Below are 26,992 nucleotides of genomic sequence, written 5' to 3'. Positions count from 1 at the left end.
TGAATCAGAATTCAGGGATATGGCCCAGCAATCTGTATTTTAGAAAAATGAGGTAGCTGGGTGCTGTGGTACGCTCCTGTAATTCCAGTGGCTTGGGAGGATCACAAAGTTCACAAGGATCACAAGTTCAAGGCCAGACTCACCAACTTAGCAAGACCCAGTCTCAAAAAAATAAAAAGGTCTGGGTTACAGCTCATTGGCAAATCACTCCTGGGTTCAATCCCCAGTATATAACATAACTAAGTGAAAAGGAGAGAACAAGACTTATGGATGGGGAGGGGTGGGGCAGGGAACAACTGTGCTTTTTACTTTTAAACTATTCACATATATTACTTTATTTTTAAAATTAACTGGTAGTAATGAAAGTAAGGTTTTAAAGGCAGTCTTGAATTATTTTTTTAACCTCTAAGTTTTAGAGAGGTTATTTTTATTGTTTTATGCTAAAACCTTTATAGGGCTTATTATGTGGTAAACTCTCTTATGCATTCAATATTAACTCATTTAAATTATATGAGATAGGTACAATAATTATTCACATTTTATTGACACAAAAACTAAAGACCAAATTAATCAAGTAAATTGTCTCAACTCCCAAAGGCTATATTACACCTTCAAAAATTCAAATTTTATGCAAAACAAGATGTCTTTTCATATAAAAATACAAATTGCTCAAATTGCCTCACTTTTCTTTCTGAGCGCAACTGCAGATAGGTAGCTCAAGGTGTCTTCCTACCACCCTCCAACTGTCAAAAAGGTATACAGCTCAGTGATAGAGCGCTTGCTTAGCATGCACAAGGCTCTGGGTTCAATCCCCAGCACCATGACAAAACAATAACTCCAAGAAAATGCCTTCTCCCAGGGTGACCTAAGATTTACTCGTCCAAATGAAAATTGCCATTCTCTCAGTTCAAAAGAAAACATCTGGGCATCAGCAAATACACTATAGCTCTAAACATTCAGGAAGCATCTGCTTCCAAAAAAAAAAAAAAAAATCAAAATTAAATGAGTCTCTAGTGAGTAGAATTGAGAGGATTTTTCTATTCAGAATCACTCCCAAATCACAATTGGACACCTCCCTTCTGAAAAGTTGTGGATTCCTGCTATTCTCTCTACCCTTCTCTAGTTTATTGTATCACTTATTTTATCACACACACCAAAATTTTCCTTAAAGACTGAAGAAGGAAAACTAAACTATGCTGTTAGAAATGAGAAGAGTGGTTATAAGAGAAACAAGGAGGAACTGGAAAAGGGTATGATGGGGGATTGTGTTGTTTCTTGACATGGTTACCCTTTTGAACATTACTGGGCTATACACTTAAATAAATTTTCTGTATGTATGTTATACTTCAAAAAAAATTTTTAAGCCCATAACAAATACTATCAGTTAAATTATAGAAACAAAAAATATTCTAATTTCTTTTATTTAATCTCTCCTAGGACAAATAAGTTGCACCTACCAAATGGTTCTGCATGTAGATGCAGAATTACAGTGAAATGACCAGCTCACAGACACTGTCCACCTTTTCATCCCACTTCTTCCCACACTTTTGTCATCCCATGCAGGTCTTCCCCCATATAATCCCACTCTCCTAGAACAAAGGGGAAAATGGCTCATAAAAAGGTTTTTGTTTCCTTTAGCTCCTTCATTTAGCAAATGGTACTAAGATAGGCATAGTTACTCCACTCCCCTATGCCCACCCTAAAAATAAGGAAACCATGTAACAGCAATGACAACTTTGTAGCAGTTTAATTTTTTCAAAATTTGATTACTGCTACTTACTTTTTAAAATGTTCTAAAACTCATAGTGTTGTTATATATTTGCATAATGGATTTTAACAAAAATTAGTTCCTGGTGATAACCATACAATTGCAGTTTGAGAGAAAGGGATGAAAATGAATAGGTTGCTTTTGCTCAAGAGATCTAGTCATCCCCAGACCCTGATCAGAAACTAGACAAGTATGTTCATATGTAAAGCCTAAAAATAAATCAAGTTGGCTATGTAGTTTTCCCTCCCCAAACAAGATGGTAATGTTCCTGAAAAAGCAGTGGAGTTTTCAGAATTCAGAAATATACCTGAAGAAAAAAAATTGAGGATCAGGCATGGTGGTGGGCAGGGGCCATGAGAACTAGCACACAGAATAATAATTAATAATAATTAATAATTTCTATACAATCAATTTCCATTGACCATTCCTCACTGGCTAGGTACTATTAGGGATTTACCAAAAGAACCTGGGCATACATTTTGTGGCAGATAATATAAGCATTATAGACAAATCATTCAGTCTGGTCCTTATGCAAATGTTCAGACCCTCCTGATTTTCCACTGACTCAGTCTTCTCACTCCCTGTTCTTCCAACACCAGCCACTTTCTCAACCATGTTAGGAAGCATAAATATGATTTTAAGACAAAACTATTCTCTAACACAGAGTTTCTCTTGTTTATGGTGGAATTTAAAATACATATATATATATTATATATTTCATTTCATATACGTATGAAATGAAATACACATTTCATACATACATTATGGTATTTCATACATATATAAAATGAAATACACATTTCCAATTATGATTTCCATAAAAGCTAATTTAAATTTAGCAAGGAATAACTGCATTTGATTAACTGAAAAGAACCCAAACATGTAAAAAATTCTTAGCAGTTTCCCAGGCAATTTCCCTTAAGCTTACCTGGAAAACATTGGACTTAACAATTGTCATCAAATTGCTCAGCTAAGGTGAGCAACCACTTTTCCCAGCTCACAGAAAAGACTGCCCAGATTCCCTGAGAACAGGATTTCAGCCATCAAAAATCACTTCCAATAAGGAGAAAGAGGGAAAAACTGCTTGAATTAAAAGTTAAGATTAGAGTATGTATGTTTTCCAAGGAGACCAAAGACTGTAAAATGTTTTTAGGGTCTTAAAAATGAGATAACACTCTTCCACTTGATGTTCCCACAATTAATGGACAATGCTGCTATGGTTTATAAATGAACCTTCTCCTTCTGCCTGTTTTCTGCCACTTACCCTGACAGCTGGACTCTTGTCTCTCAACATAGGTTCCCCTCCTCATTCTATTCAGCAAGTAATCTCACCTTTCTCTTTTATTTTCGAAAAAGTTTTGTTTAGCTGCTATCTTACTGACATTACAGAACTCATTAGCGAACCCAGGTAATCTCCCCTAATAAAAAATAAAAAGTCCAGGTTAGTGAATTTTAGATTTAATACATTATGATATTTAATACATTGAAATTCATAATCAACTTTAGTCACACCTATTAGAGAAAGGACACACCCTATAGAAACTAAATTCTGCAAACACTTTTGAGTTAATTCTCAGTAATTTTTAACTTTGAGATGACTTCTCTTTAGTCCTTATTATATAAGCAAAAATATTTCTGTCTATTCCAATCCTAGCTATAATTGATTTTTGAGATTATACATTATTTCTAATAATCTATCATGATAATAAATAAATAAATAAATAAATAAATGAAAGTAATAATTAAGTGCCTGGTATGGAGCCTAGCCTATCCCATAATAAATCATCTGCAAGTAAATGGCAAATATTATCCCTTGTCAATTACAGATCTGTGAACAAACACTTTAAGGTATTACAGCAGTGATTAAAAATAAATTCTAAAAAATATGTAAATCTTCATTAAGAGCCCAATCTTAATACTATCTTCCAGTCTGGAACTGTATGTTTTGTTTTTTGGGTTTTTTTTTTTTTTTCCTTTGGAGAAGTGTCTTTTTACCAACACTGCCTTTTCTATTATTTACAAACAGAATGCCAACAGTAATTTTTTTTTTTAATATTTATTTTTTTTTTTAGTTTTCGGTGGACACAACATGTTTGTTTGTATGTGGTGCTGAGGATCGAACCCGGGCCGCACGCATGCCAGGCGAGTGCGCTACCGCTTGAGCCACATCCCCAGCCCCAAACAAGAGTAAATTTTAACCATGATTGTTTTCTTTCTGGCTCACTAAGGAATAGAATGTTGCCTCACAGCTTTTTTCTTACTCTCATCCCTGAATTAAATAGTCTAAGGTATCTTGCAGAAACTATAATTAGGCTCCTTCTTATGCCTTCTTTTGCTTTATTCATTTAAACCTAAAAGATAATGCTTTTGAATTGTGGGTCATAGATCTATATTAGATTCATCCTGAAGGCTATTTCTACTTGAAATGGTCCCAGATGTGTGGTATCACACAAAAGAATCACTGCTCATGAGTTACTCATCAGGACCCTTCTACTCATCCCAAAGCCAATCCTCCACCTCTGAAAAAGGGAAAACAAAGAAAGAAATCCTATTTCCCTGTAGTAAAAGATATCATTTTGGCATCTCAAGTTTAAAATCTTAAAAATTTCCCTTTGGAAGATTGCTAGGCTTGTTCATAGTACATTACAATACATTAAGGTTTAAATAAAGGTATGAATTGCCAATGACCTAACGACCTGAACTAATTTTATGGTGAAAGATAGTCCAACTTCAAAGCAAAAATAAAGCAGTGAACCTCTGAGGTCTCAATCTGTGGGTATAATCTGTCCATATAGTATATGTCTGCTATAGTTTAGATTTAGAATATTCCCCAAAGGCCCAAGTCTTAGGGTTGGTCCCTAGCTGAGTACCACTGGGAGATGGTAGAACCTTTAAGAGTGAGGCTTAGTAGAGGATCTTAGGTCACTTAGTCACTTAGGTCACAAGATGGAATCTTGGGACCCTGACCTTCCTATTTCTTTCTTTGCTTCCTGATGGCCATGAGGTAAGTAACTTGTCCAACCATATGCTCTTGCTATGGTATACTGCCACAGGCCCAAAAGCAATGGGGTCAATCAACCCTGAATTGAAACCTTCAAACCTTCAAAATAAACCTTTCCTTATTATAATTCATTCATCTCAGGAATCTGTTATAGCAACAGAAAACTGATTAACACAATTAAAACACCATGGCAAAGACCCACCTTGACCAAGTTCACAGCTCTGAGCCAAAGAACTGATGATGATGATAAGCCATAATACAAAATAGCATGCTCTAGAAAAGAACCAGTGGTCAAAGCATCCAGATATCAGTGGCAATACTGAGGAGGGAGTTGAAAACTCCAACCCTTCTTTTAACCAGCACCACCCCTATTTCAAAAGGAAGGAATTAAATCAACTAAAGTAATAAGAAATGGCTGCACTTACCTGAACTATGTCCCAGTTCATTTCTACTTCCTCGTTGTTAATATTGTTGGCACTTGCTGGAAACTTGACAGGCTGCCCCTGAGGGCACATTTCAGTCTTGATTTTCTTTAAAGGAGACTGACCAAATGTAAAGTCATCTTCACTCTCTTCCTTCTTGCATGCACCTTCCCACATGGTGCTTGTTGATGGTATTTCTATACTATTAGTCCCACCCTCTAAATTGCTGGCTTTGCTCATTTCTTTTTCAATTTTCAGTTTTTTGGTCCTTTGAGCTGAATTTTTCCTTTTTGTCTTCACTGTTTTCAGAGTCTGTACGGTGTCCAATTTGTTTTTTTCCTTTTCCAAATCAACATCAGCAATTGCCACAGAGCTATTCTATTAAGCCACAAAGAGAAGACATAAGAATTAGAAGATAAAAACCAATTTCCCTAGGATACTACTCAGAAATTAAAAGGAACAAATTATTGATATACACAATAACCTGGAAGACTCTCAAGGGAACCATGTTGAGTGGGGAAAAAGCCAACCTCAAAGTTACATACTACATGATTATATTTATATAACACTCATGAACAGATTAGTGATTGCAAAGAGTTAGAGATGTGAGTGGGGGAGGCAGGAAGGAGGTGGGCTTGGCTATAAAAGGGCAACACTAGGGATCCTTGTGATAATGGATATGTAAACCTATGCATGTGATAAAATTGCATAGAACTAAATACATACAAATGAATATAAGTAAAACTAGAGGAATCTAAATTATTAATGTCAACATCCTGATTGTAATATTTTACTAAAGTTTTGTAAGATAAGTGAGTTTACTATTGGGGACAACTGGATAAATGGTACATGGAATCCCTCTGTTATTTCTTACTACTACATGTGAATTGTTTAAAAATAAAGTTTAATTTTAAAAAATGAATCTGTACATGCCAGAAAACAAAGATTAAAACTTAAAATCAACAACGGAAAGAAGACACTCATAAAAGCTACATGTGCCATCTATTTAATCAGAAGGAGAGAGAACAGAAAACAGAATGTCAGCAGGGTAATAGCGGGCATTTTCTTTAATCAGAGTCCATCCAGCAGTTTACACAGGAATCCAGGGACTACTCACTTCATCCCCACTTTCTCTCCCCATGTGACAGCTCAGCTGTGAAGGAAGGAAACCAGACACTTAGTACTGGGGATAGAGCAATAAATATATTCTGCCTTTAAGAAGCTTACAGTTTCACATGCTAGCTTTGTTTCCAGTTATTTAAGTAACACAGATGGCACAAACAAAAACAACAATGCCCAATCTTCTCTTCTATCAAATATTTTTCCAGAGTGATTGACTATTAAAAACATTGCGGGATTGGGGATGTCGCACAGTGGTAGAGCACTTGCCAAACATGCATAAGGCCCTGGGTTCAATCCCTTAAACACAATGGATCAGAAAAGAGATATGAAGATAATATGAAGCTGAAGCAGTAAGAGTTGATAATAAACTAATTAAATAAATTGCTATAGCTAAAAAACCAACATATCAGTTATAAAGGGAATTGTCAGCCACAGAGGAACAGAAAAAGGGAAAAAGCAAATATGATCAGCATGGGCTGGGGTTGAGGCTCAGTGGTAGAGCATTTGCCTAGCACACGTGAGGCACTGGGTTCAATCCTCAGCACCACATAAAAATGAAATAAAGATATTGTGTGTCCACCTACAACTAAAAAATAAATATTAAAAAAATATATGATCAGCATTCTTATAAGTAATGTACAAAAGAGAAGAAAGATCAGCAAATAGATCAAGTATTTTGGTCCCAATGGTAAGAGAATCCTGCTGTGAGATGAATATTTCAGACTACCTTAGCTCCATACAATTAAAACATTCAATTGTCACTGTGACAAGCACAATGGCTCCACCACAGGAAGCCTTCAGTAAACCCAATAAACAGTCAAGTCTCCCATTCTAAGTCCATGCTCATCAAGCAAATTTCTGATTCTTATTTATGGCCCAACTTAGGTCAGACTCCAAGGAGAAAAAGTGCTAGCTATCAGAATTTTAAGACCTTGTGGTGATTATTTCAAAGTGTTAATTATTAAACTAGCACTCCAATTATATACATCACTCCTGAGTATGGCTAATGTGAAAACACTCATGAGAAATACATGAGTTCCTGAAATGCTGACTTACAAAACCAGTGCCATCACATACTATCTATGTAATATGAGCAAGTCACTTAAAATCACTTGCCTCAGCTTTCTTACCTATAATATCTGGAAATAACAGCACCTCTCTTAGCCAACAGTTGTTGCTAAGATTAAGATCATAAGAGTGAGCTGGATGCAGTGGTACACGCCTGTAATCCCAGAGGCTCAAGAGGCTGAAGTAAGAGGATCACAAGTTCAAAGCCAGCTTCAGCAACTTAGCAAGGCCCTTTCTCTAAATATTGTTTAAAAGGAGATGGGTTTGTGGCTCAGTGGTTAAGCACCCCTGGGTTCAATTCCCCCTACCAAAAAAAAAGATCGTAAGAGTGCAATGTTGAGCATATTGCTTGATTAACAATATTACTATTTGCTAATATTGCCATTATTACTAGGAGAGGAAAAGGAAAGCAGATGAAGAAACACAATAATCTGATGATAAATATTATTAAGAGAAGGTTAGGGGGTTAGGGTTGTGGCTTAGTGGTAGCGCACTTGCCTGGCATGTATGAAATACTGGGTTCGATTCTCAGGATTGAATATAAATAAATAAAATAAAGGACTATCAACAACAACAAAAAAAATTAAAAAAAAAAAAAAAAGAAAGAGAGAGAAGGCTGGGAGTATAACTTAGAAGTAGAGTGCTTGCTTAGCATGCACAAGGCCTAAGTTCTATCCCCAGCACCACAAAAATGTGTGTGTATATAAAATATTGTATACATATATATATTTGTGTGTGTATGTATGTATGTATACATATATACATATATATAAAATATGCTATTGGGACCCATGACAAGGGACACCACTGCCCTTCATTTTTTTTTTCCATTTGCATTTTGTCGTACTCTGTGTAAGGAGAAAGTAACATCCCAAATCAGGAAAACACTTCAGCTTTCCCCCTATCTAGGTTCAGCACCTACCAGATCCTCTTTAACATCCACAACCCCTGAGACATCACTGATCAGTGGGGTGTTCTTCTTCGCTCGAGGTACCCTTTTTGGTTTGGATTCCTTGGGAGCTGGCTGCTTACGGCTTCTGGAGACTTTCTTTTGGGGCTCCCAGGCACTATCTTCCTTGTCATCTTCTTCAGAGGCAGATGATCTAGCAGTAAATTGACAGAAGAATTTCCAGGGGGAAAAAATATATATTCAAAGGTAAAAAACAGACATATGTTTCTTAAAAAACTGATAAATTCAGATAAAATGGAGTGATAAGAACATAAGCTGTGAACAATTATTGCTAAGAATTAAAAGAACAGAGTTGATTAGAGTATAAAAACATCTTCCCCATATCATATCATACACTTTAAATCACTGGTCTTGCCACTCTCCTCTCACTTAATCAACAAACATGTTCACAAACACCTTCATGACATGGAAAATCACTTATTACCTTAAGTAATTTACTAAGTCATGTCACACATAATCAATGTGAGCTTTTCAATTTTAACAGTGAAGAGCACTTAAATAAATTCCTAAGTGCTAATCAAATCTATTTAAATTGTATTGTTAATTTAAGTTCTTCTTTTCCTATTTTTATGCCTTTAATTTCTTTCGTCTGTACCTAGCAGACCCAAAAGGGTCTACAAAGAAACTACTAGAGCTAATAAATGAATTCAGCAAAGTGGCAAGATATAAAATCAACACGCATAAATCAAAGGCATTCCTGTATATCAGCAACAAATCCTCTGAAATGGAAATGAGGACAACCACTCCATTCACAATATCTTCAAAAAAAATAAAATACTTGGGAATCAACCTAACAAAAGAGGTGAAAGACTTATACAATGAAAACTACAGAACCCTAAAGAGAGAAATAGAAGAAGATCTTAGAAGATGGAAAAATATACCCTGTTCATGGATAGGCAGAACTAACATCATCAAAATGGCGATATTACCAAAAGTTCTCTATAGGTTTAATGCAATGCCAATCAAAATCCCAACGGCATTTCTTGTAGAAATAGAGAAANAAATGCCAAATGTTTTCTTTGATATAAGGAGAGTAACTAAGAACAGAGTTGGGAGGAAGAGCATGAGAAGAAGATTAACATTAAACAGGGGTGAGAGGTGGGAGGGCAAAGGAAAGAGAAGGGAAATTGCATGGAAATGGAAGGAGACCCTGATGGTTATACAAAATTACATACAAGAGGAAGCGAGGGGAAAGGGGAAAAAAAAAACAAGGGGGAGAAATGAATTACAGTAGATGGGGTAGAGAGAGAAGATGGGAGGGGAGGGGAGGGGGGGATAGTAGAGGATAGGAAAGGCAGCAGAATACAACAGACACTAGTATAGCAATACGTAAAACAGTGGATGTGTAACCGATGTGATGCTGCAATCTGTATCGGGGTAAAAATGGGAGTTCATAACCCACTTGAATCAAAGTGTGAAATATGATTTGTCAAGAACTATGTAATGTTTTGAACAACCAACAATAAAAATTAAAGAAAAAAAATAAAAATTAAAAAAAAATAAATTGTATTCTTATTCATTCAATGAAAGGAGTGGGTAATGACTCCAGGAAACACGCTAATTACATAAAAAGTCAGCACCAAGGCCTGTCCAGTTGTTTTTATTAACCCTTCTTTTCCTTTCACAGATCTTGACTACATTGGATCAAGTGCAGTTATCATACTTTTTTGACAACCAAGCATTATAATACTCAGAGCACGAGCAGAAAGAAAGTAGCCAGTGAATTCTGTTGAGGGAACATCATGCTCCTGTCAAGTCAGTTCGATCGGTTTTGGGGTAAAGGATAACCACTTGACTGAGACTAGTGAATAGAGATGTCAGGGTTTTCGATTGGTTAAATTCCACCTGGCAGCAAAAGCCTGACTGAATGAGACTTCTTAGTTAAATTATGCTACAGGAGAGCATAATCATGATGGGATGAACCAATAATATCCTCAAAGTTGAGTTCTCTGCAGAGGTAGATTCTAAGCCTGTGACTAAGCAAAAAACACACGAAATCATTAGAACATAACAGCAGTGGATTTAAAAGGAACTAGAATTAGAAAACCAAGGAATAGAAAACCAGAGTTTCCTCCTACTACCAAATTGAGCAAGATGATACCTTTCCACCTTAGTCTCATCACTTGCTGAGCAGGAGTACAGACCAATACTATTTCACATGGCAATATTGCCAAAAGTAAAGGGATATTTGTTATTAGGAAGAAAACGTAAACACTGATACTGTTTTGTTACACATGAAGCAGTTCTGAGGCAGCTAAGTCAACTCCCATTCCCCATGACACCTGTCCTCAGCAGCATCTGGCACTCACCCCTAGAGAATGTCTTCCACATGCCTTCATGGAGTCATAATCCTTTAGTGTTCCTCCTTCTCTAAAGTTTCCCCTTAATTTCTCTTAATTCTGTAAGACTGGAAAACGCTGCACCACACGACACAGATTACCAAAGAGGTCTCTCTTTATTACAAATGGCTGTGTGTTTATATAGGTCTAAGAGAGGTAGCAAGGGCTGAGGTAGATAACAGGTCACCCGTTTATTGGCAAGCTCTTCCATATATCAGTTCCGGGGCCCAAGAAGTTAATTCTAATTGGGGCTAAGGCTTCCTACCGGCAGGGTTTGAACATTGGCGCCGGGGGAAACGTTTAGCGCCAGTGAAAGAAACAAAGAAGAGAAGGAGAGTCGTTAGACGCCATGCTGGGGTTTTTCTCTGGGGTGCGGCTGCCGTTGTTTTCCCAACATTCCTCCCTTTTTTGTTTTCTTAGGAAGTGGGGCGTCATTGGTCAGATCCGGCTGCTTCCTGCTGTGTGGGGGCGGCGTGGGGCCTAGAAAGGGAAGTGGAGGAATGTTCGGGGGGCAGGTCTGGGGATATCATGGCAACCAGAAATAAAACCCAGTGGCTATAGACAGCTACTTCTGTAGGAGTGAAGTCTATGAAAGTTCCCTGAAACCAAAAGTCGTCGATGGTGTCAAACCAGTCCTGGATGGAGGAAATAGTTGGTATCAGCCACTGGTCCTGTAACAGGGACTCTAGGAAATACTGGAAGCGTTGCCTTGACATGGCGTCACCAGCACCTAAAGAAAATCAGAGTGAACAAAAACAGGATGAAGATAAAAATTAAAGCAAATGTCAGTTTTTGGCAGAAGTTCCATGACGGGGGACTGACAGAGAAGAGGCCAAGGGCCATAAGGAGGCTTAAAAGGACATAAAGGCTTAAAAATCCAGGATGGCAGATTAAAAGATTCTCCAGGTTCGTTGTCTCCCGCTGTCCGATGTCCGTTGCATTCCATCGCGCCTGGTAGTGGGCTTCAGCAATGAGTGAGCTGTTCTCTTGAGGGTGTTGGAAGTTCATTGGTCATCAGAGGCTGGTAATACCTAAGCAGAAGCTGGTTGAAAGTTTGGTTAGAGATCTTCGTAATTGGCCCTGTAGGAAGCGAAGCAGACAGAGCAGGAACATACACATCAGGAAAAGAAAACATATGGGCCCTAAAAGAGGCAACAGCCATGACTGGAAGTGGGTTAAAAAGAAGGTAGTAAATGGGTTTTGGTTTGGTGGATTTTTCAAAGAGGTAGCCAAGTCGGTGAGCTTGACTACATCAGTTTCCACAAGGCCTGATTCATTGATGTAGTAACAGCATTCTTCCCTCAAGAAAAGACAGGTTCCACCTTTTTCGGCTGTGAGTAAGTCTATAGCTCATCGATTTTGAAGAGTAACTTGAGCCAAGGATGTGACCTGCCTTTGTAAAGATGCTAGAGATTCTGCCATAGAAGTGAGCGCTTGTTCAAGTTTGGAACTTAAGTCCTGTACAGCCCATAAGGAGTGTCCTAGAGTGTTAGAGTCTGTAAACAAGTCAGGATGGCGCCTGGCATTTTGCCAGAGAAATGTTAGAGTCTGTAAACAAGTCTGGATGGCGCCTGGCATTTTGCCAGAGGGAGTGGTTTGTGAAGTAACGCCAGCGAGCCATTAAGTGTGGAGGTTCCTTATTGGTTGACTGCTGTATCGAGTTTATGTTAATTAGATAAGCTGTGTGGAATGTATATATACCCCTCCTGTCCTACAATAAACGGCTCCCACTCCTGCTGTATTGATCTACACAAGTTGTTCGTCACCCCCCGGTTATTTTGCTGCAGCCGGACTGCAGCAGATGGTGGCCCGTACGGGGAGCCTGGGACACTCAGGGGTAAGTGACGAAAAAAAAAAGCTGCCCGTCCCTAGATAGGACGGGAGCAAATCTGCTTGTCCCTAGGCAGATAGGGCGAAAGAAAAAATGGCCATTTTGAGAAAATGGAGAAGATTGATACAGTATGTTTGTGTCTTGTTTTGTCTTGAAATATTGTATTGTCTTTGTGATGAAAATATGGAAGGGGTGAGAAGTAAATTAAGGGAAGGAGGCACCCCAGTGGAACCAAGAATAGTTAGGGCATGTGTTGATGGAAGCCCAGGAACTCTAATCAGAAAGGAAAAAAAAGTTCAGAGGAGGAAGGATTATCACGGAAAAAGTTGCACCAAAAGGCTATTACTGAATACTTTTCGTTACCAGAGGGTGCGTGAATCGGCGCGGTGGCTGCCACATGCGCGAGCCAGTCATGGTGTAGCAAGGATTTTCCAAGCAGCAGCAGCTGGCTCTTCCCCGCCCCCCCGCCTGGGGATCGGGATGCCACTGCGAGAGCCCAAATCCAAACTTGACCCAGAGGCACAGTCTCAAAGGCTCTTGCTCCCTGTGCCCAGTGGCAGTTTGAGTCCAGAACACTCCCCAGACTCTCTCCGGGGCCATTTGGGGCTGCCCGGTATGCTACAGGCAGAAGACGCCCGCATCCCTGAAGTTTGATGTTTCCAAGGCCAGTAACTACAATGGTTCTCCCACACCTGGAAGCTAATGAGTAATGAGCACCATTAAGGCTTATTTCAAATGTAAAAAAACCTTGAGATAATGTACTAAATTGTTCAGAAGGTTGTTTTCTTAGTGGAATACTACAGGATTTTCTTTAGCATCATCCGGAGTTCCTGCCTTCGTCCCAGTGCCAGTGAAGACGAAGGTGGAAGAATTTCCAGTGTTGCTGAGAACCGGACAAGACTTCAGATCAAGCTAGCTGCCTGCAGAACTTACCTGGACTGTGATTTAAGCTAACTGCCTGCAGAACTTACCTGGACTGTGATTTACCTGGACTGTGAGTTAATCTATTGAGACACTGCTTTACCTGGACTGAGACAACAAACTGTAATCTACAACAAATTGTAACTCGGTATCTTTGCTAACGGTGTCATTGCTGGTATAATTTTTCCAAGGGCTTTTTGCATGGAGCCATCAATTGGCTTGGTATTGTGGCATTTTGTATCCTCCCCTTCTGCTTGTAGCAGATTGTTTATGGTGTTTGTGTAAAAACCACTATGGTCGTTATTTAAATTAAACAAAAGGGGGAAATATTAGAGTCTGTAAACAAGTCTGGATGGCGCCTGGCATTTTGCCAGAGGGAGTGGTTTGTGAAGTAACGCCAGCGAGCCATTAAGTGTGGAGGTTCCTTATTGGTTGACTGCTGTATCGAGTTTATGTTAATTAGATAAGCTGTGTGGAATGTATAAATACCCCTCCTATCCTACAATAAACGGCTCCCTCTCCTGCTGTATCAATGTACACAAGTTGTTCGTCACCCCCTGGCTATTATGCTGCAGCCGGACTGTGGCACTAGAGCTCCACCAGAAATTCCTGTTCCTGCCGCAGATACAGCCAGTGAGAGACCCAACAATATTGGAAGGAAAGCAGCCCGCTTATTCCGCACTGGGGGAGACAAGAGGGCCTGCACTTCAGCTGGGGTATAGAGAGTCAATTGCGGGACAAGCGTCACCAGTATACATGGGGTAGAGGTGTTGGTAAATAAGATAGTGATGAGAGAACCATTACACCAGAAGAATGAGCCAGGTGGTGCATAGAGGGTGAAGTTAAAGGTGATATTAGAGTGGCAAAACTTTGACTGGGAGACACCCAAGCCCAGGAGGCAGTGTCAGGGAATCACAGCATGATTAGACTCCTCTGGCTCCCATAATGGAGTGTCGGGTGAAAGGGTTCGGAGAGAATAGCGGGCAGATGGAGTGGAGAAGTTTGAGAGGTCAGAAGCCGAGAAATTCAAAGGAACCGCTGCAAGCAAAGGTCGAGTCAGAGAGGCGCATAAGTAGCAATCAGTTGGTGTGATGGTGGGGAGGGTTATATTTAAGAAGGTTACAGTTTCAGTGAGTAGTTGTAGCCATGAATACTGTGGTGGACTCCCGACATTAGGCTCATATGGATCCTGTATGGAGTCTAACAACTGCTGTTTGGAATGTTTTATGTCAGTAGAGATTATAGCTACTGAGGGCTAGGAAGGTTGAATTTCTCGGGAGATGGAGATGGAGCCACAGGGGGTGGGAGAGGATATGTCACAGTAGAAGGAAGCATTTACCCTAGAGGTCCAGCGTGGATGGTTAGGGTCAGTGATAGCCAATTGATAGCCCCCCCGAAATCGATCTGAAATTTCCAACGCAGGAATCCCCGATGCATGCACGTGGGTTATGAATATTGCATGACCAGTAGGGGCACCCCCCATAGGTTTCGGGCCACCATTTGCAGTAATCCTCTGTCTGATCATATAAGAAGCAAAGGTAAGGCCTAGCAGCTTTTTTTAAAAGTTCAGAATTCTGGGAGGAGAGGGAAAGGAAGATAGATGCATTACATCCTGTAGGGGCACAATCAACCGAAGAAACTAGGCGAGTGTAACGAGTGTTGCCTTGGACATATGTCTCTCTGACTTTGAATCTCCAAGTATAAGAGGAGGACGATGATGTCCCCTGGAGAAGGGTGATAACTGTAAAAATACCACTTAAAAGAGTGGAAGTCATGGTGGAGTATGGGCAGTTACACAAGACAGGCGAAGCTTTAGAGGATAGTTAGGATGTGGAAAGCAGGAGTAAAGGGGAGGTCTAGGAGGTGACTCTTGAGGCTCCTCTGTGGTAGTCTTGTCGTCAGCAGATGGGGCCTCCTGGCAATATGGCTTCAACCTAGAAATGTGAATCCAGGGGGTGAGACGGTTTCCTGGTAAGGAAAGTTTGGCGGCGGTGGGGGTACAGAGAATGACAGGATAGGGGCCTTCCCATTTTGGGGCAAGAGGCCCTTTCTCCTCCAGGGTGTTATAATAGGCTAAACTCCCAGGTGCTAAGGGAGGAAGGTTTGGAGAGGAGTCTGGGTCCGGAAGAAGCCAGTCTTGATATTTCCAGAGTTCCGAGTGGAGATGAAACAAGAGAGGTAAAGACAAATCTCTTGTGAGAGGCCCTTGTGAAATGACCAACCCAGGGGGTATAAGAGGTCTTCCATACATTATCTCAAAGGGAGACAGTGAAGATGGTTTCTTAGGGAGAGCTCTGATCTGAAGCAAAGCCAAGGGAAGGAGTTTGACCAAGTCTAAGTTTAATTCCATTGTTAATTTGGTAAGGACTTCCTTCAGAGTCCGATTTACCCTTTCCACTTTCCCTGAAGCCTGGGGGCGTTATGGACAGTGCAAATGCCACTTGAAGGAGAGGGCTTGAGAGACCTTTTGTGTGATCCTCGAAATAAACTCAGGGCCATTGTCGGATTGTAGGGAAGTGGGCATACCAAACCTGGGGATGATGTCTGTCAGTAAGATTGAAGCTACAGTGGAAGCCTTTTTATTGGAAGTGGGAAATGCTTCAACCCAACCAGAGAAAGTGTCCACAGAGACAAGGAGGTATTTAGTGTGCCGTACTGCAGGCATATTGATGAAGTCCACCTGCCAGTCAGCAGCAGGAATGTGTCCCCGGGCTTGGTGGGAGGGAAACAGTTTAGGCCTTAAAGGAGTATGAGGATTGCTCCGCTGACAGATCTGACAATTGGAGGCTATATTCTGTAGCATGGCTTTGTCAGAGGGAGTGAGGGAGAAGAAACTCTGTAAAAAGAGGGTCAAAGACTGAGAATTGGAATGGAATAGAGTATGGAGGAACTCAAAAAGATCCTTGTTCTTACTGGAAGAAGTAGGGGCTTCAGATGGACAGTCTAAAGCAGCCATTATATGTCCCCCAGGGGGGTCATAATTGGAAGTGACAGCGGCCATTCGTGCCACCTGGTCAGCTTTGGCGTTGCCCTCAGTGATAAGAGAGCCGTCCTTCTGATGGGACCTACAATGGACAAATCCCAACTGAGTGGGTAAGTAGGAGGCCTCTATCAAATTGGTTATAAGAGCCGAATTAGTGATCACATTACCTTTAGTGGTAAGTAGGCCTCGCTCTTTCCATATTGCAGCATGGGATAATAGAACATGGAAGACATATTTTGAGTCAGTATAATGGGTGAGGGATTTGCCCTGCGCAAGAAGGCAGGCACGAGTGGCTGCTATAAGTTCAGCCTGCTGGTTGGTAGCTCCTGAAGGCAGAGCTTTGGCCTCTATAATCTCAGTGGATGAAACTACAGCGTATCCAGAGTAATGAGTGCTGTTCTGCCTAAAGAAACTGCCGTCAGTGAACCAGATAAGGTCAGGCTTGGTAAGTGGTCCCTAAGAAATGGAAGAATGGCAGGGGAGGAACGTAATATTATGGTTTTCCAAAAATGAAGTGAGGAGCGACAGAACTCTGGATGGAGGAAGGGTTTGAAGGCCCTTATAAGCTAAAAGATCCTTCAAGTGATGTGGGGAGTGGATAGTTAAAGGGGCCCCGAAAGTCAGCTTAGAGGCTTCTTTGTGTAAAATTTGTCCAGCAGCCAGAGCTCTTAGGCAAGGGGCCCACCCAAGGATGGTAGGGTCTAATTGTTTGGACAAATATGCCACAGGTGCAAATGTAGGCCCATAATTTTGACCCAAGACCCCAAGTGCTTGCCCCCCTTTTTCATGGACATATAGATGAAACGGTCTTGAAAGATCAGGAAGGTGAAGGGCGGGTGCCTTTAAGAGGAGTTGCTGAAGTCTGCGAAAGTGGTAGCGGGGGGAGGAGGCAAGAGATTCACCAGGGGGTCCCTTTGCTAGGTCATACAGGGGTTTGGCTAGAAGAGAGAAATTTGGGATCCAGGCCCTAAAATAACCTGCTAGTCCTAGGAATGATAGTATTTCGGCTTTCATATGGGGCACCGGAAGATTAGAGAGGAGTTGCCTCCTATCTAGTGTTATTTCCTTTTTCCCCAGTGCAAGGCGAAAACCAAGGTAGGTGACAGAAGACTGGGAAACCTGGGCCTTGTGGGCAGACACCCTATATCCCTTATCCACTAGGAAATTGAGAAGCTGGGCGGTGTGGGATTGAGAGTGTTCCCAAGAGGGACTACATAGAAGAAGGTCATCGATATATTGAAGGAGAGTAGAGTCAGGGCAGGTGGGGTGAAAGGATGTGAGGTCCTGGGCAAGAGCCTGACCAAAGAGATGGGGACTGTCCCTGAATCCCTGCGGGAGGACAGTCCAGGTAAGCTGACGAGAATGGCGGATGTGAGGGTCAGTCCACGTAAATGCAAAGATATCCTGAGATTCTGAGGTCAAGGGAATAGAGAAAAAGGCATATTTTAAATCTAGGACCGAGAAGTGGGTGGTAGTAGCAGGGATCTGAGAGAGAAGGGTGTAGGGGTTGGGTACTAGTGGGTGGATGGGAACCACAGAGGAGTTGACGAGGCGAAGATCTTGAACCAGCCTGTAGGACCCGTTAGTTTCCTAACTGCCAGAATGGGGGTGTTGAAAAGAGAGTGTGTAGGCCTAAGATATCCCTTCCGTACTAAATCCTGGATGATGGGTTCTAATCCGAGGAGGGCTGTGGTTGTGAGTGGATATTGTGGTTGACTAATATATCTTAAAGGGTCCCGTAAGACAATATGAATAGGACTGCATTTGGCCATAGAGGGTGTAGCTGTGTCCCAAACCTCAGGATTAACTGGTTTAGATAGTCGCGGGAGAGTGCATGATGGAGGTGTATCTGTCCCTAGGAAAATCATGAGGAAATGAGAGGCGGGGGAGATGTGGGGTGATATGTGAATGGTGACCTTCAATAATGAGAGTATGTCCCTTCCCAGAAGGGGAATGGGGCAGTGGCTCATAACGAGAAAGGAGTGTGTGAAAGACAAAAGGGATCCCTGCATATAACATGATAAGGGGGGTGTTTTTCGAGGGAAGATCTGTTTACCTCCTACCCCGACAATAGGAGTTTTTGAGAGTGTGGTAGGACCCCAATACTCCCTCAAGACCGAAAATGTGGCACCAGAGTCTAAGAGGAAGGTAATGAAGCGTCCATCCACCAGGAAGGTGACCCTAGGCTCTTGCTTCTTGATGGTAATAGTCGGGAGGGAAGGCCCAGGGCTCTGTCAATCCTCCTCTGCCAAGCCCAGGAGAGGCTGGGGTTGTGGGGCGGCTGACCAACCTCCCCTCCGGGTTGTTGGGCAGTCTACCCCCCAGTGTCCCCTTTGGTGGCATTTTGGGCAGGGGGTGGAAGGTATCCTCAGCGAAGGACAATCCCTGGCCCAATGTCCCTCCTTACCACATTTGAAGCAAGCTCCAGGGGGTGTCTTATTGGGACGGCGTGGTAATGACTTTCTCTGAATGACCTGGGCCAGCATTTGGAATTTGGCATTTTCAGCCCTCTGCCTACGACGTTCGCTTTCATCCTCTCTACTATGGAACACCTTGAAAGCGACTGCGAGGATTTCGCTCTGAGGAGTAGCAGGGCCCTGTTCAAGCTTCTTAAGCTTGGCTTTAATGTCAGGGTAGCTTTGGGCCAGGAAATATGTCATTAAGACATGACGGCCATCAGGGCTTTCTGGGTCAAGGTTTGTGTACTGCTGGAGGGCCTTGGTTAGTCTATCCAGGAATTCTGAAGGTGTTTCTTCCTTCTTTTGAATGACCTCCTGCACCTTTTGAAAATTAACGGCCTTGCGGGTGGCCTTTTTTAGGCCCGCCAAGAGGCAGGATGCAAAAAGGTCACGAGACTGTAAGCCTCTAGGGGTACTGTAATCCCATAGAGGATCCTGCTCTGGGACAGCATGAGGGCCCATGGGATGGTTGGGACTGGTCCTATGATTTTCATCAGCATGGGCTTGGGCTAGTTCCCAGACCTGTCACCTTTCCTCAGGGAGAAGTGTATTGGCCAGGAGCATGTAGATGTCGTGATGTGTAAGGCTGTATGCCTGCAGGACCCACTGGAACTCCCGAATGTAAGTGGTGGGATCAGTGGTGAATGAGCCTAATTTCCTCTCTAACTGAGTAATGTCTGACATGGAGAAAGGCACATGTACTCTAATAACACCCTCAGGACCAGCTACCTCACGAAGGGGTGCAATCCTCATGGGAGTAGGAGGGGTCCCTTAGACCTGGTGACAGGGGGACTGAAAAAGGAAGTCCACGGCGGACAGGAAGGAGAGGGAGGGGAAGGGGATGTCTCAGCGGAGGAGGAGGAGGAGGAGGAGGTGGGACCGGCGGGAGAGAGCAGGGGGAAAGGGATGAAACGGAAGGCTGAGGATCGGAAGTAGGGAAAGGGAAGGGTTTACAGGCAAGGAGGACCTGAGGGGGAAAGCAGGAAGTGCAGAGGGCGGGGTGTTGGGCGANGAGCGGGCGAGCAGCCCCGGGCCTGCTGGCCGGGCGCGGTGCGCAGCTCTGCAAAGGAGGAAGACACCAGGGAGCCTCTCTCTGGAGACCCGAAGCCTCACGCCTCAAAGGGAAGCGGGTCGCCAGAGGGTCCACTTCGACCAGTGAAGGTGTTAGTGGGGTGTATTCCCTCCTCCCTACAAGGGGTCAGGAGCGTGCTGGACGATCATGGTCGCGTCTCCTGCTGGGAGCCCGAAGGGAGTTGGCGAGCCGGAGAGGGAGGGGGAAACTTATCTACGCCCGATCAGTGGTGAGTGCACTGGAGCGCGCGCCCAAATAAAACAGACAAGGGCAAAATGTGTCGTTGGTGACGGCGGTGGCAGAGACGGGGCTCGGTTTGTCGAGCACACCGTCTCCCGGGTTTCCGGCACCACTGTAAGACTGGAAAACTCTGCACCACACGACACAGATTACCAAAGAGGTCTCTCTTTATTACAAATGGCTGTGTGTTTATATAGGTCTAAGAGAGGTAACAGGGGCTGAGGTAGATAACAGGTCACCCGTTTATTGGCAAGCTCTTCCATATATCAGTTCCGGGGCCCAAGAAGTTAATTCTAATTGGGGCTAAGGCTTCCTACCGGCAGGGTTTGAACACTGGCGCCGGGGGGAACGTTTCGCGCCAGTGAAAGAAACAAAGAAGAGAAGGAGAGTCGTTAGACGCCATGCTGGGGTTTTTCTCTGGGGTGCGGCTGCCGTTATGTTTTCCCAACAAATTCCACCTCCTTCCCCTCCAAAGGTTGGAATCTTCTGAGGGAGATGAGTCCTCAGCCCTCTTCCTCCTCTCTCCATGCTCTCTTGCTAGCTCATATATCTTGTCATCTTGTCATATGGGTCAGTACAGGAATTTCAATTTCATATCTCCAAAACGACCTTCTCCTGAGCTCAAGACTTGCATATCCACTTTCACAGGGATGCCTAACAATCATTTGAAATTTACCAAATCCAAAATAGGACTCTGATTTCACCACACTTACACCTATACCTCTTCCATTATTTCAAAAATGTCTGTCTTTCCTTCATACTCCAAATGTAATTAATCCATCACCATGTCCTATCTCCTTTACCTTCAAAATGTATCCCAAATTAGACCATTTCCTACCATTTTCATTTCTTGGCTTCTATAATAATCTTAACTTATCCCCCCACTTCTATTCTTGCCCCCCATAGTCTGTTCTCCACCAAGAAAACCAAAAAGATATTTTAAAAATGTAAATCAGATCAGCTCATATCCCTATCCACAAACCTCCAGTGGCTTCCCAACCCACACCAAATAAAATTCTAGTACCCTGACATAGCCCCTTATATCCTACCCATTTCAATCTCATTTTCTACTTCTCTGTGCCTGATGACTATGAACTGGCCATACTGGTTTTCTTGCTGTTCTCTGAACACATCAAAATCATTTCTATCTCAGAAATGATGTGTTGCTCTATTTGGAATGCTAATCCTTGAGAACTTTCCATACAATTTCTCTCCTATGTAAGGTACAATAAAATACCTGAACAACTAACTTACGGAGAAATTATTTATTTAGCTGAGTTTCGGAGGTTCAAGTCCAAGATAAGGCAACCCCATTTGTTTGAGCCTCTGATTAAGGCAACAGATGGCAAAGGCAGGAACACATATTAGAGACAGTGTTCACATCTCAATGCAAAAACAAAAAGATACAGAGCAGAGCCTCACAATCCCCCTGGAAGGCATACTTCCAATGAACTAAGGACCTCTCACAGGGTCTCACCTCTTAAAGGTCCCACCAACTCTCAAAACCACCACCATTCAGAGACTAAGCCTTTATAAGTGGACCTTTGGGGAACACATTTAAATCACAGCAACTCCCAGATTTTTATTAGATTCCAGCACATCCACCAAAGAACTCCCTGAATATCTAAAATGTCCTTCCACTACTATCACTGTGTTCTTTATCCCTTGCTCTGCTTTATTTTTTTATAGTACCTATTATGACCTAACATTAATCACTTTTTTCTTTAACAAATATCTTAAGAGTACTTAACATGACACTATACAGTAAAGATTCTCAACTGGGGACAATTTACAAATACACAAACCTGGCACTATCTAAAGACATTTTTTATTGTCACAATGGTGGGAGGGGTGCTTATTGGTAAGCAGTCAGGGATGCAACTAAACATGCTACAAGACCAAAGACAGGCCCCAAAACAAAGAATTATTCTGCATACAATAGTGCACAATGTCAATAGTGCACAGGTTGAGAAACTCTGCTATAATGTAATATAAAGTACTCCCTGTGCTCATGGAGCTTACATTCCAGTGTAAATACTATGTTATGTATTTAGTTAATTACTTTCTCTCTCCTTATTTAACACTTTATCACCAACATTAAAGGCTGGATCACAGCATGAGTTCAACAAATACTGCTGTATGAATGAATGTAAAAGATACAGCTTTCTTCCACCCAAATGACTTAACAAGTCTGTAAGAGACAAACGCATTACTCCTTAAAATATGTCTCATTCCCCCACTACCATATTAAACCAAGAGGCTTACAACTCCGAGAAGCAAGCAAATTCATCTTTGGATACTGCAGTCTGGACCTGTATTTTTGCTCTTCTTGGCAACGATGACATCTGGAAGAAACGAACATAAAATCAGCATGACTTGAATAGTCTGATCACGGTCATTCAGTTACAAAACGATGTGCCATTTGAAAATAACATTCCAATAGCTCTGCTGCTTAAAAATGCCATAGGAAAAAACAGAAGGCTTATTCATAAGCCAAACACTGGTTTTCCCCTCTAAGTAGCAGCCAATTAAAAGAACAGCAAACACCCTTGCAAAGGATTCAAACACTTTATGAATGTGGGCTACCTTTTGAAAAATAAGTTCCCACAGGGTGGGTATTCTGCAAATATTATTAGTAATACTATCAGCCATCAAATTATAAAAGCTTATGTTAAACTACATCTCAAAGACAAGAAATATTTTCCTCTCTTCTGTATCTTCTTACAGTATACAGTAGAGGTGCCTCTACAAAAGTGGCAGTCAAATGGTATTGATTAACTGAAAAAGCAGTCAGGTTATTCCTAAAACAAGACAAGCATTTCTTATAATAATAGTTCATAGTTAAATAAAATGATTAATCACTATGCCACTAAAAATATTTACCAGATTCAAAGGCTCATCTATAGAAAAAAATCCAGACAGATAGCAAGAGGCATCACAAAATACAGGAAATAAATTTACTGAAGCTGCAAAGATTTATTTCCTAAAGATCGTGTGTCAGAACATAAAAAAGTACATTAGACTCCGATATGTTTAGAACCCTTAAACTCTGATATGTTTAAGGTTCTAAACCAGTCATATATTATAGTGCCTCTGGTGGAGAATTGTCACAAATGGGAACATGTTTCCCCAGCAGAAATAGCTCATATCTGTCCAGTAAGTATAGAATTACTGGGCAGAAAGAACAGCACTCAGAGGAAACCAGGAAGGAAAACAGTCCCAAGGAAGTAGACAAAAAAAAACCTCCCATCTTTGCCTTCACATTCTTTTCGATATGGTTATGCAGGTAATCCTTCCTTAAATGAGTAGTTCTAAATATTGTTCATAACATAACAGGTAACTCTGATTTCTGTGTTATATGTAATTTACCAGAATAAAAATAAAATAAAACAAGCTGGGGCTAAAGTTCGTAGAGTGTCTGCCTTGCATGTACAAGGCCCTAGGTTTGATTCACAACACCAAAAATATAAAATAAAATAAAACAGAGGAAGTTAGTTTTGACAGGGGTGGCAATTCAAATCAGGGCAGGGCAAAAACATATTAATCAGTATTGAGACAATCAGGTATTCCTCTAAGAAAAACAAGTGTTTAATTCCCACCTCCACACCATGAACAAAAATATATTCCACAATGACTAATTATTTAAAACACACAAAATAAAACTAAAAAAGTGCTACAAAAAACAAAGACAACTATTCATAATCTTGAGTAGGTGTAAGGAAACACAGCTTTTCCTGGGCATGACTCAAAATTCCAGAAGCAGTGCTGACATCTTTGAGAACAAGGATGGGGAGGTTCGGTATAAGCTATGTCACACAAGGTTATATATCTAGGTCCCCTACCCAACATGCCAGTAGACAACTGCCCTAGGAAAAGGTCTAGTTTAATTTCCAGAGAAGGTAAACTAGAATCTCCAGACTAAAGTATACCAAGTGCAACTATGTACATGTGAACCATACAGACTGTATGCTAAATGCAGAATCTTCCAGTACTCTTCTTCCACTAAGAACCCAGTATGCCACCAGTCAGATCCTTGCCCTCTAAGGGCAAACAATGGGAAGGCTTTTTTCAGGAGGATCTGACCACACCCAAAGTGAAAAACTGTAGGTTCTATGCTCTTCATCAAACAACCCACCCAGATCACCTTATAACCATTCCTATCACCCCAATCTACAACGTAAAGTAGTTCCCCCTTTACCCAGGGTTTTGATTTCTACAGTTTGTTACCTCAGTCAACTGCAATCCAAAAATATTAAACAGAAAATTCCAGAAATGAATAATCCTTATGTTTTAAACTGCATACTGTCCCAAGTAATGTAATTAAATCTCCACCTTACTCTTTAAGGACATGACTCATCCCTTTGTCCAGCACATCCATATTGTATAAACTACCCATACCAATTAATCACTTAGCAGTCATCTTGGTTATTAGATGGACTGTCATAAGATCACAATGCTTGTGTTCATGGAAACCTAATTTTATTTAATAATAGCCTCAAAGCACAAGAGTAGCAATGCTGGCAATTTTATCACAATATATTGTTATAATTATTCTATTTTACTATTAGTTATTATTAATCTCTTACTATGCCTTATTTAAAAATTAACTATCATAAGTAGTATAGAAAAAAAACACATGGCATATATCCAGGGTTCAGTACTATTTAAGATATCAAGTATCCACCTGGGGTCTAGACGTGTATTTTCTAAGGATGAGGGAGCTACTATACCACAAAGACCATCATATACCAATTCTATCTCCACATTTTAACCTTAACAGAAATGCATTTAAAATAGGGAAAGACAAGCTGGGCATGGTGGTGCATGCTTGTAATCCCTCCCAGTGTGGGAGGCTGAAACAGAAGGACTGCAAATTTGCAACCAGCTTTGACAACTTAGCAAGACTCTCAGCAACTTACTGAGATCCTGTTTCAAAACAAAAAATAAAAAGGACTGAAGATGTTGCTGAGTTCAAGACCCCAAAAAAAAAAAAAAAAAAAAAACCTTTGGCAGGCTTACGTTTGATTAACAACTAGTCTTAAAGAAGGCTTCCCTGAAACTAATATTTCCAACTATCCCTTTATTAGATACCCTAGACACAATGCACATAGAAAGATGGGTAAAATGGAAACATTTATTTTCATTGGTGGGAAAAAATATGACTGTAAAAAGGGAGACAGAAAAGGAGAATCTGTATTAGAACAGAGGCCAATTACAAGCAGATCCATTTTAGAAAGTATTCATATATACAGAAGCTGAGACCTAAAAATCATTTATTACAAATTATTCATGCCAGTTATACTCCCAGAGGTGTGTTTGCTCCAGTTTAAAGACCAAGGTCCTTAAAGGGCCTGTTTCTCCTATCATGTCCTCTTCATATCATAAAAATTATTATGGCACCCATTTCCATGTTTGGGGCTTTTTCTTCAATTGTTTTGTCTTGTTGTTTTTGGTTTTTGGTACTGGAGATTGAACCCAGGGGTGTTTTACTACTGAGCTACATTCCCAGTCCTTTTTTTTGACTGTTTTTTGAGACACCATCTCATTAAGTTGTTGAGGTTAGCCTCGAACTTGCAATCCTCCTGCCTCAGCCTCCCAAGTTACTAGGATTTCAGGTACACCTAGCCATTTCCATGTTTTCAGTTCAGTCAAGTGTCACTTAACAATAGGGACACATTCTGAAAAATGCATCATTAGGGAATTTTATTATCATGCAAACATCATAGTGTACTTTCACAAACTACAGCTATGACATCATCAGGTGATACAATCTTCTTGGATCACCTTCAAGCATATATGCATCCATCACTGGCATCTATCATCAACATTACTGTTATTCAGCACATGACTGTACCTATATCACCTACTAAACAATCCTAATTCCTCCATCCCAAACCTTGCCTTTAAGATTCTGATTTACATAATAAAATTCCTGCCTCTGAAACTATTTAGATGTCTCATAGTTAACTAAGATAAAAAAAAAAAAAAAACAGAACAGAAAGCTTGATAACCATTCCCTGCCCTAAAACACATTTCTACCAGAGTCCTTCCCATCTCAGAAAATGGCATCAGAATCCATCTATTTGCTGAGCCAGAACTTGGAATTTTTCTTACAGCTTCACTAAGGTACAAATGACATTCAGTACACTGAATACTTCTAAAAGGTTCGAATCTGGTAAATTTTGACATATGTATACACATCACCACAATCAAGACAATGAACATATCCATCATTTGTTAAGCCAAAACACTGTGAAATTTTTTTTCTCTTCCATCTCTTATATCCAGTTTATTAGTAAGTCACATAAATTTTTCCTCCAAAATATCTCTCTATAATCTTCAGTGGATATTTGGTCCTTGAGTCTGTTTCCTGTTGTTATTTCAGAATAACTACAGACTAGTGGTTGTGAAGTCGACCTTTTCTTTTTAAAGTTGTAGATGGACACAATACCTTTATTTTATTTATTTATTTTATGCAGTACTGAGGATCAAACCCAGTGCCTCACAGTTTCTAGGCAAGAGTTCTACCACTGAGCCACAACCCCAGCCCTCGGCCTTCTTCCTGAGTCATATCCTGGCAGAAGGCATCACACACTAGAGAAAGAGCTTTCCAGAAAAAGAGAGCTTTCCAATTCAGATTTCCCTCCCTCTTTTATAATGCCACTGATCCCATAATGAGGGCACCAGCGTCATAATCTCATCTAACCCAAATTATCTCCCAAAGACCCTACCTCCAAATTCTACCAATATATGAATTGCAAATTAAGTGTTCAACATGTGAACTCTGGGGGGATAC

General features: G+C 41.1%; 1 protein-coding gene across 5 annotated transcripts in view; it reads right to left on the bottom strand.

The window, feature by feature from the left end:
- The window catches only part of Srbd1 (S1 RNA binding domain 1), a 250,085-nt gene that overhangs the window by 201,044 nt on the left and 22,049 nt on the right, over positions 1–26,992 (bottom strand). For 3 of the 5 annotated variants that reach the window (XM_048804452.1, XM_048804449.1, XM_048804451.1), the window contains 4 exons: positions 22,462–22,541; positions 8,304–8,484; positions 6,309–6,344; positions 5,195–5,569 (listed from right to left, as the gene is read on the bottom strand). In XM_048804452.1, the coding sequence (XP_048660409.1) occupies positions 5,195–5,569; positions 6,309–6,344; positions 8,304–8,484; positions 22,462–22,541 (672 nt within the window). The remainder of the gene's footprint in view (positions 1–5,194; positions 5,570–6,308; positions 6,345–8,303; positions 8,485–22,461; positions 22,542–26,992) is intronic. The other 2 variants (XM_048804450.1, XM_015479708.2) reach the window with 1 other exon arrangement.

The sequence above is a fragment of the Marmota marmota genome, unplaced genomic scaffold, assembly GCF_001458135.2.
Source record: "Marmota marmota marmota unplaced genomic scaffold, marMar, whole genome shotgun sequence".
In the NCBI taxonomy this organism is placed as follows: domain Eukaryota; kingdom Metazoa; phylum Chordata; class Mammalia; order Rodentia; family Sciuridae; genus Marmota; species Marmota marmota.
The sequence above is the reverse complement of the archived record's forward strand: the minus strand, read 5'-3'. Positions and strand labels throughout refer to the sequence as shown.